This window comes from Hyla sarda, chromosome 2, assembly GCF_029499605.1.
Source record: "Hyla sarda isolate aHylSar1 chromosome 2, aHylSar1.hap1, whole genome shotgun sequence".
Taxonomy (NCBI): domain Eukaryota; kingdom Metazoa; phylum Chordata; class Amphibia; order Anura; family Hylidae; genus Hyla; species Hyla sarda.
In genome coordinates, this window is record NC_079190.1 from 173,324,618 (window position 1) to 173,335,579 (window position 10,962).

The window sequence follows — 10,962 nt, forward strand, 5'->3', positions numbered from 1 at the left end:
CGAATGGCTAGTGGAGGGCTGCATAGTAGCCACAGCAGGCAGGAGCCGCTCGTGCAGATTAGCCGTCGCCAGCTGTTACTTTATGGACGGTCACAATAGGGAGGTCACGTGTCCTGTTTACTCTTTACTCACTCTGTTGTAGGCTTGATACATTTGATATAATTTTTGTATAGTTTTTTTTTTTTTTCCTTTCTAAATCTTTCAGAAAACAGGACAGATTTCTAAGTACACTAGGTATATGTCATCTGTCACACACCTTGTATGGTTGTCTTTCTGAGGGGGGGGGGGGGGGGGATTCATTTTATCTAAAGGAAATAATAAAAGTTGTGTGCAACATGTGATTTACCTGCGCCTCCGCTCTATTAGCAAAGAGTGGTCTCCCAACTGTGGCCCTCCACCTGTTGCAAAACTACAACTCCCAGCATGCTGGAGACCACTGTTTGGCATAGACTCTTAGTGGGAGATTTATCAAAACCTGTGTAGAGGAAGAGTGGTGCAGTTGCCCATTGCAACCAATGAGATCGCTACTTTCCTTTTTAAAGAGGCTTGTGAAAAATGAAAGAAGGAATCTGGTTGCTATGGGCAACTGATCCACTCTTTCTCTACACAGTTTTGATAAATCTCCCCCTTAGGGTGCATGTCCATCATAAGGGTGGGATCGTGCTTGGGACCCCCTCCCCACATCTATTAGCCAATAAGTGACTCGTGTATTAGGTTTGATTTCCTGACTGTAACTTTTTTTTATTACATTTTTTTAATACATTATTATGGATACTACGATCTTGCCTATGTTGCCTGAGGACAGATAAGTGACTGAACCCTGTACAGGAGATAGCAGGGAGCCCCATTGATCAGATAGTGGATACATTTGTTACCTGGAGTTCCCCTTTAACAGCATTTAGAAATATGCTTGACAGCAAGCCTCATGGACATAGACAACAATAACTGAGGTTCACGAGAATGGGAAAGGGTGTCTGGGTGTGCTGTGTGAACTTTTTATAGGTCATTCTACAGAGAGGAGAGGGGTGATCTGTGAGCAACAGCTATTGTGTGTACCTCAGTTATCCATATTACTGGTGTACACCTTTCACTGTACTCTTGTCTGTGTTGAAAAAGAGGGAACTGCTGGGAAGTGATCTGTACAGAACAGGAAGTGTCATCTTAGTTTTATGTAGTGAGGCCCCAGTAGCCATATTGGTACTGATATTGGACATTTGCGAGGGGCGGGCAGAGAGGCTTGACAGGGGGGTTAGATAAAAAAAAAATATTGGTACTTGATCTTTATATGCAGACAAACTAGGCATGTCCTGATAGTGGTATCTGTATCCGGACCGATAGTAGACATTTGCACGAATACATATACTTGTGCAAATATCCCTGATAGCAGGCATCACGGAGGTGCCCTGTGCATGCTACCCGAATAATGGAGTGCGTACAGCAGTTGAGTGAGCGTCATAGCTGGGACCCATGGCTAATGCTGGACATCACCGATCGCGGTGATGTCCTGCCTTAACCCTTTAGGCGCTGTTATCAAAGTTGATTGCGGCATCTAAAAGTCCTTTAATTTACTTGTGGTTAGCTCAGGGATGCTGATTGGGATCACAGCGGTGTCCCGATCAGCTGAGACGATGGCCGGAGGTCCCTTACCATGCTCTGATCTGTCCAATCGTCGCTCCTATACTGCTGCCAGCCATATGGCAGGCAATAGTACAGGAGCTCCGATAACACTGATCAGTGCTATGTTATGGCATAGCATTGATCAGAGTATGCAATCTACAGATTACATGTAATAATAACAAAAGTGAATTAACCCCTTCCCTAATATCCCCCTTTCAAAAGTTTTTAAATAAAAAAATATATATATTATATTTTTAAATATAAAAAAAGCCCTTCTGCTTATAAATACTAAAAAAAAAAATTTTTTCCCATTAAAGAGAAAAAAAACCTGTCACATGACGAAAAAAATAAAATTAAAATAAAAAAGGTATTGGTACTCGTACTGTCTTTTTTTTTTTAAAAAAATGGTTTCGGGACATCCCTAAAACAAACAAACAAGAAAATATATTTTTTTTCAAATTGTATCAGTGCAGTAAGACTATGGAACTTGCTGCCACTGGACGTAGTAGTTGTTTCCCTCAACATGTTCAACAGGGACCTGGATGTCTGACTTAAAAAAAATAAACATTTAATATTACAAGCTATGGTTAATAGGGATCGACCGATTATCGGTATGGCCGATATTATCGGCTGATAATCACGATTTTGGGCATTATCGATATCGGCAATTACCTTGCCGATAATGCACCGCCCCCGCCCCCGCCCCTCCGCGACCTCCCAGCCTCCCCACCCCCCCGACCCACCGCGTCACATCCCCCACCGTAGTGCTGGGCGGTATACCATTATGGATTTTTGCCCATACCGCTATACTGGTCGGGCCCCTCCCCCACCCTCCGAGTCAATAAAAAAAAAAAAACTTACCCGTAATGGGGGTGGTCCGGGCCATCCATCCTTCCTTCCTTCCTGTAGTTCCCGGCGCCATTCCGGGTGGAGGGTGAACCGGTCCGGGCTGTCCTTCTCCGGGGGTCCTCTTCTCCACTCCGGGCAGGCACCGGCCTAGTACGCTGCATAGACGCCGCGACGTCAGGTGCGTCGCTGTGCACGGGCGTCACTGCGTAGCGGCATCTATGCAGCGTACTAGGCCGGAGCCTGCCCGGAGTGGAGAAGATGACCCCCGGAAAAGGACAGCCCGGACCGGTGCACCCTCCACCCGGAATGCCACCGGACACTACAGGAAGGAAGGATGGATGGCCCGGACCACCCTGACAGGTAGGGGAGAGAAGCGGGTGGTGGTGACGGCGCCGGCCTATGGCACCGCAAAAGCCACTGCAGTGCATTGATTTAAAGCGCCCGCTTTAAATCACTGACCTGCAGCGGTGTCGAGGGGATAAATAGCCGATAACTTATACCGGAATATCGGTATAAGTTATCGGCTATTGGCCCTAACGTCCACCGATTACCGGTATCGGCCCTAAAAAAAAAACGATATCGGTCGATCCCTAATGGTTAATAAATTCTGGGATTTATTCTGGCTGCAGTATTTGGAATTGGAAAGGAATTCTTCCCTAGTTTGAAGCGCTTGGGCCCTAAAGATACAATGATGCCAACATACAATGGTTGTCATAGGACTTATTAATATTGAAACATGAGGGACCATGATATAAGTGTTGAAAACCGAAAAACTCTTTGTAAATCCCTTTTGCATTCACTTCCAGGCAGTTGAAGAGAGAGGTGGTGTCTGGTAACTATAAAAGCAAGTACACTAAGTGATTGTCTGAGCTACTGATTGTGTGTCTGTAAACAAGTGAGTGTGACGTATACAATGGAGTGTGAGTATAAAAGTGAGAGGGACTTAAAAATAAGGGACTTTAAATTCAGGGAGTTTAATTGAAATATTTGATTGTTTTTTTCAATCACCAAATCTAATATGGCCTCCATGTTGGAAAATGCAGTCCAATGTGCATCTTGCACAATGTATGCAATCCTTGAACAGCAGTTTGAGGGTACATATTGTTGTGCTAGATGTGTGCGAGTTGTTCATTTGGAAGCCCAGATCATGGATCTAGAGGAGCAACTGGCAACACTGAGATGCATTGACAACTTGGAGAGGAGACTCCTGCTCACTGAGCAAGTACTCTCTGGGGTAGAGGTGGGGGAGGATAGTGGGACGGAGGTGCTGGACAGTCAGGCAGCTAGCTGGGTTACTGTTAGAAAACGGGGTAGAAGGAAAAGTGTCAGGGAGGCTAGTCCTGATCTGGTACACCCCAACAAGTTTGCTTGGTTGGCAGATGAGGGGGATGCCATTTCAGAGCTAGCAGTACTGCAGCAGGACTCTGCCTCTGACCACCAAGGGGGTGTCTGCTTCAGTAAGGAGGGAGGGAGGAGTGCAGTGCAGGGCAGGCCAGACAGGTACTGGTAGTGGGGGACTCCATTATTAGAGGGACAGATGGGGCAATATGTCACAAAGACCGGGATCGCCGAACTGAATATGAGAATATGGCCCCATCATCACAGACATCCATCATTCATAGGACCCATTATAAAAGACAAAATGTTGTCTTTTTATATTGTGAAAAAATGATATATGGCATGCCATAATAAATTAAAGCTATCATGGTATCTATTTAGTGGATGCCTGTGACGGTACAGTTTCTGTTCAGTGGAATCCATCACCCATAAGATCTTATTTTAAAGATTTTTTTTTTTTTTTTACAGTTTTCCATGGAATAGTATAGCCTACAGTATGCCATCCCTTCATCTAACATACAGAGACCAAAATACTACTTAACACCATGCATACACACTAAGTGTGCATCACAAATGTGAACAACTCTTGCGATACATGTAGTACATGGCAGGAAGAATGACCTGCTAGAGCATGAAGGACAGGGGGCGCGCTAATTGATTTACTCATGCTGCCAAGCTCCTAAAATGCAAAAAGATGCCCAGAAGCGACACATCAATGTAGTGGAGGGGATGAGACATTCTTGCCACAAGTTTTTTATTTTCATTGGTGGATTCTTTCTATTAACTTCAACTTTTGTCATTGCAGAGATCCTGAAAGAGTTGGATGACTACTATGAAAAATACAGACGTGAATCTGATGCGATTCAGAAGCGGCGCCTTTTGCAGTTTATCCAGAGAGCTCTTATTCGTAGCCAAGAATTGGGTGATGACAAGATACAGATAGTTAGCCAGATGGTGGAACTAGTTGAAAACAGGACACGACAAGTGGACAGTCATGTGGAACTCTTTGAAACATGTCAGGATCTCAATGACAGTACAAGTAATAGCAGCAAGAATGCCCAAGATAAGTCTAAAAATGAGGCTCTCTCTCAAACTGAGAAAACCAGCAATAAGAGATCTAGAAGGCAGAGGAACAATGAGAATCGGGAGAATGCCACAATTAATCACGACCACGATGACCTTACATCAGGAACACCCAAAGAAAAGAAGCCAAAAACATCAAAGAAGAAAAAGAGATCGAAAGCTAAAGCTGAAAGAGAAGCATCCCCTGCAGATCTTCCTATTGACCCCAATGAGCCAACCTATTGCCTTTGTAACCAAGTTTCATATGGTGAAATGATTGGTTGTGATAATGAAGAATGCCCCATTGAATGGTTTCACTTTTCTTGTGTTGGACTCAACCATAAACCAAAAGGAAAATGGTACTGCCCTGAATGTAGAGGAGAAAATGAAAAAACCATGGGTAAAGCACTTGAGAAGTCTAAAAAAGAGAGGGCCTACAACAGGTAGTTGAGTAATAGATCCTGAGGGAACAATAAAGCATTGTATTTATTGCCCAGACACACCTTGTGAAGGTGATGAGGGTGGCATACTTTTTTTTTTTTTTCCTCTACCCAAGTCTAGGGATATTCCTGTTATAGTGACAGCAATAACATCACTTTATCCCATCTCTACGTCTAAGAACCTACCTAGTGAGCTGATTTATTGTTCATGCCATGCATGTCTTCTCATGTTCTTTATCTCAGGCCCTCTTTTGGAGTATATTGGGGGGGGGGGGGGTCGGAGAACATCTTGGTTATGGTGGATGTCTAATGCACTTCTAAAACTCTTAAAAGCACTGTGTCCATCCACTAGTCTTCTCACAGCCCATTGTCTCGTTGTTTGGTTATGTTTTGACCACTACCTTATGGCATACAGCTATGCCAGCTTATTTTATAATAACAGTGTATATCCCTAAAGAGTTTGACTTTTGTCAAGAGCCACTGCTTTGTAATTTATTTCCGTACACCCCTTGTGTTTGTAGCAGAAATATCAGAAATGGCCCATGTTCAAAGGCTGCTTTGTTATTCCAACAAATAGAATTTAAGACAAGTAGCTTATTTTTAAAGAGATGCAAAACTGCATTTTACATGGCAAATATTTTTTACTTCTCGACCGAGAACCAGAAACGGCCATTTTAAAATGATTAACTATGTTTTTTATTCAACCTAACAGTGGTTTAGTAATTCACACAGATCAAGCTTTATACAGTCACAGGTATTAGTGAAGCAATCCTAATTTGTATAAATGTACATTTTAAGTGACATTGCACTTGTTGTATTATAATTGGAAATGTCGCTAAATGCCGTTGTATAGCCAAAGCGCATTTCCTTCTGTATGTATGAAGATTGTACAGCTGTGATACTTAAAATAAATACAGATCTATGGAAAGTAATTTATTTTATTTGTTTTAATGAATGGTTGTGTTTTATGGAAATATAGCATGCAAATAAAAATGAAAAACAATCAGAATAACAGCATCATAGCATGTTACACCTCAAAACATCATGTGAAACATGGGAACTGAAGAAAATGAAAATGTCTTGAAAATAAGAGGTTGAGCCCAGAAAACCAATCATTGTAACACTTGGACATAAAATGTATCACAGAGAATATCCTATTAAATGGAAGTGGAGTACAAAGTGGGATGCAGACCTAAAGCAGCATGCTGAAAAAAAACATAACTGTTCAGCTCCTAGGTATACAGTAACAACATAGTTATATTAGGATGAAGGGCGGGGGGTATGACTAAACCAAAGAAAATATAAATGGGGTAAGTTTAGATTTTTTTTTAAGTAACTGGTAAGTAAAAAATAAAAATCTGTGCCTATTCCCATGTCTGTCTAGAAGAGTACGTGGATAGAATAGTTTTCACCAGTGTCAGAAGACTTATATTGTGTAGCAGAAGGTTTCCCAATCTTTCACTACTCATGCTACTCCACTGGTTATAGCTAAATTTAAAAAATAATCAAAATGTTGAGCAAAATTTCTCTACTGAACCAAATATAATAAAATAAGCACAAACTATTTTAGTTGTGTTTCTAAACAAGACCTACGGGACATAATACTTCTGCTGCACCTCACCAACAACTGGGGGTGCCATACTAATCATTCTCTCCTCCATTTGTAAACCTTTTTATTGTTGGTATCTCATGTCAATGTAGAGCAATCAAGAAAGTTGGTAAATGTTATTGTCTAACATTTAACATCACAAAGACATGCCAAAAGTCTCAGTGCTGGGACCTCCACTGATCAGACAGTTTAAAAAAAAAATTTTTTTTGTAATAGTAAAAACAAATCTATAATGTCCAGGCTGCCTGAAAATGAAACACAACTCAACTGCCTTTCCTCCCTCTGTGTCCTGGTATCTCACTCCGCTCCTCCGGTGCAGTCATCTTCCTAGTCCAACTGTGGTCAGTGCATCACAGAGCCGGTCAGCTAATCTGGTTGAGCGGCAGTGTGATTCATTGAGTCACAGCATTGGTGGCCTAGGCTCGGCAGGTGAGGCCTGATTATTTTATTATTAGGCAGCCTGGGCATCATAGAAATGTTTGTTTTTTTACCCTGAGATGACTTCTTAAAGTGATTCACTCCCTAGCTATCAGTGCTGTCTGACCAGCTTCACTAGAAAGCCCCAATAAGAAGTCTTCTATAAGAGCCATCTACTGAAGCTGGACCAAATTGGTTTAAACCAGGTGTGAAGCCTGTGGGATTTTTTTATTTTTCTAAATCGGCCCATTTTCTTGGTATGGGAAAAAAAACATCTACTTAACTCCAGCACTCCCACAGTGCCTCCGGTGGCCTGCTTCAGTCCCCTGCAGTGATCGTCTATCTGCAGCTTGACTGTTGTTTACAGAAGAACCTTTGTCCATTGTCATACTACAGCTCAGTGCATCGCTGACAGAGGTGGGACATCGCTGCAGCCAGTGCTTTTTTATTTTTATTTTTTTTATATATATAATTGTGCTCATGCTGGTGCTCAAAGGACTAAAAAAAAAAAATAAAAATAAAAAAAAGCTAGCACTTCAGGGTCAGCACATAGAGTTCCTTGCTCAACCAGACGTTGGATGAGGCGGAATACCTCTGTGCCTGGGCCTCAGTAAGAATGGTGGCAGTGAGGGTAACTGTTTAGGAATTAAGTTTCCCAAAGAGGTTATTGTGTGATATAAAATTAAGAATGTTAGACAGTTTGACATTTTACATCAAAAACTTAACCAGAGTGAGGCTGGAATTCCACTTGTTTTTTTATGGGGGGAAAAACGCCAACTCTGCCGCATGGCGTTTTTTTCGGGCAAAAAACGCTGCGGCCACATGTTAGCTGTAAATCAATGAGAAATCGCAAAATTCTTTTTCCACTTGGCGTTTTTCAGTTTGGCGTTCTTTGAATCCTTTTGGCTTTGTTTTCAATCCTTTTGGCGTTTTTTTTCACTTTTTTTTTTTTTTTGGGCCGTTTTTCAGCTCCTTGGCGGTTTTGGAAAATCGCAGCATGTTGAGCCTATGGTGTTTTTCCCCCCCAGAAATCGTGGGTTTTTTCCCCCATAGAAGTCTAGTTTTTTTCAGGAGCTTTTTATTCTCTCTTGGACTTTAGCAATCCAAAAAAGTGATGGAGATACCATTTTTTAAAATAAAATTTTGTAGGGTACCATAAAAAAATAATAAAAAAGATACAGTAGTGATGGAAAAAATTTGTATTTAATGAAATTAATATTTTTTATAACTAAATTTTTATACATTTTTAAACAGGGATCAATTTATGTGTGCGGGCAGGGAACTAAAAATGTAGCCGACAATAATAAAAATGTAGTGTGTGTGTGTTTTTAAATTTTTTTTTTTTTTTAGGTGGTACTACTACTCCCAGCATGGAACACACACTGTTCCATGATGGGAGTAGTAGTACCTGTACTAATTGACAGATCGCCCCGGGTTCCCTTGCGATCCTTCTGTATAATTTATAGATGCGGCCGGACGCTCTTCTATGGTCCCCTGCACTGCCATATATATACACCTATTCATATTTCCCACAGAGAGCTGTGATTTACCAGATGGTTCCAGCCAATCACAACTCTGTGGGAAATATGAATAGGTGTATATATGTCAGTGCAGGGGACCATAGAATAGCGGCATCTATACATTATACAGGAGGATCATAGAAGGTGCCAGTAGTGACATTCGCTGTGATCTTTCCTTAACTGCAGGTACTACAGCTCCCAACATGGAGCAGAGCGTGCTCCATGATGGGAGTAGTAGTACCTGCAGTTAAGGACAGATCATAGCGGCTTTCTCCTGCTCTGTACTCCGACCGACCAGTGATATGAATAGAACATCGCTCATTCATATTTCCTGCTGATAGTAGTGATTGGCTGCAACGATCCTGCCAATCACGCCTCTGGGCGGAAAATCACTGTCCGGCCGGAGTGTAGTGCAGAGATATGAGCGCTGTATAGAGCCGCTCCGCATCTTTGCTATATTATGGACGTTACGGGGCGATATGTCTATTGGTACAGGTACTACTACTCCCATCATGGAACAGTCTGTTCCATGCTGGGAGTAGTAGTACTACCTAAAAAATAAAAATGGAGAAAAAAGTGAAATACACACTTTTTATTAAAAATTAATTAAAAGTTCATTATAAAAAATGAAAAATTTCCTTAAGGAGCAGGTTTTTTTTTCAGTTTTTGCACTTTCGTTTTTCCCTCCTTACTTTTAAAAAGTCATAACTCTTTCAATTGTGCACCTAAAAATCCATATGATGGCTTATTTTTTGCGCCACCAATTCTACTTTGTAATGACATCAGTCATTTTACCCAAATATGTACGGCAAAACGGGGAAAAAAATCATTTTGAGACAAAATTAAAAAAAACAAAACGCCATTTTGTAAATTTTGGGGGCTTCTGTTTCTACACCGTACATTTTTCGATAAAATTATACCTTCTCTTTTTATTCTGTAGGTCCATACGATTAAAATGATACCCTACTTTTATAGGTTTGATTTTGTCGTACTTCTGGAAAAACATAAATTACTCTTACCGGTAATTGTCTTTCGTTGAGCCCATGATGGCACCTTTGGAGAGACCGCCTCCTTCCTCAGGACAGGAAACAGGAACTGGAAACAGTTTGCATATAAGGACCATAGGAGCTGCTATTCCCCAGTTCTTAAGCAAGTATCAAGGAGTAACAACCCAACAGGAATTATCAATGAATAATAATCAACCATAACCTACATACATAGCTAGGAAATATTAATATATATCCCCTTTTTTTTTTCCATATAACATGGGAGGGAATTAGTAGGTGCCATCATGGGCTCAACAAAAAAAATTACCGGTAAGAGTAATTTATGTTTTCCCTATCGCCCATGATGGCACCTTTGGAGAGTGAGTAGACTAGACTAATAATTAGGGGGGGACTACTGCCTGGAGAACTTTACGACCAAATGAAAGCTCTTCATCTCTCATTTGATTCAACCTCTAGTGTTTGTAAAAAGTATGTGGTGAACTCCAGGTGGCTGCTCTGCAGATCTGATGAATAGAAGCTGAGGCTCTCTCTGCCCAGGATGTAGAAACTGATCTGGTAGAATGAGCACTAAACCCTGAAGGGGGATTTAGATTTGTAGAAGTGTATGCTAGCTGGATGGATTGTTTTATCCACCTCGCCACAGTGCTAGGAGCATCTGCTCTACCCTTATTCGGCCCCTGGAATTGAAGTAACAACTTAGGCGATAGGCGCCAATCTTTAGATATCTCCAAATAATGAAGAAGACATCTCCTAACATCTAAACAATGGAATTCTTTTTCCTTGTCATTTTTAGGATTTTAACAGAAGGAAGGTAGAATCACAACTTGAGTTCTATGGAAGTCAGAGACCCTCTTGGGGAGAAAGGCTGGATCAGGAGACAATACCACTCTATCATTAAAGACAGACAAATAGGGCTGGTTAATAGAGAAACTAGTAATTTCCCGCTTCATATCGCGGGAGCCGGCGCAGGACGTAAATATACGTCATGCATCGTTAAATTGTTAATAGCTGATAGATGTTCACTTTTATTTTGAGATTTTAGGCCTGCTATAGACTAGGTTCACATGTAACATTTTGATCAGTAATTTTAGACAAAGCCATGA

General features: G+C 41.3%; 1 protein-coding gene across 4 annotated transcripts in view; it reads left to right on the forward strand.

Moving 5' to 3' along the window:
* The window catches only part of ING1 (inhibitor of growth family member 1), a 49,150-nt gene extending 42,912 nt beyond the window's left edge, over window positions 1-6,238 (forward strand). For 3 of the 4 annotated variants that reach the window (XM_056555767.1, XM_056555766.1, XM_056555763.1), the window contains exon 2: window positions 4,610-6,238. In XM_056555767.1, coding sequence (XP_056411742.1) covers window positions 4,610-5,313 — 704 coding nt within the window. In that variant the 3' untranslated portion in view covers window positions 5,314-6,238. Of the gene's footprint in view, window positions 1-3,272; window positions 3,311-4,609 lie in introns of all 4 variants that reach the window. The other variant, XM_056555765.1, reaches the window with a different exon arrangement.
* The last annotated feature ends 4,724 nt before the right edge of the window (window positions 6,239-10,962 follow it).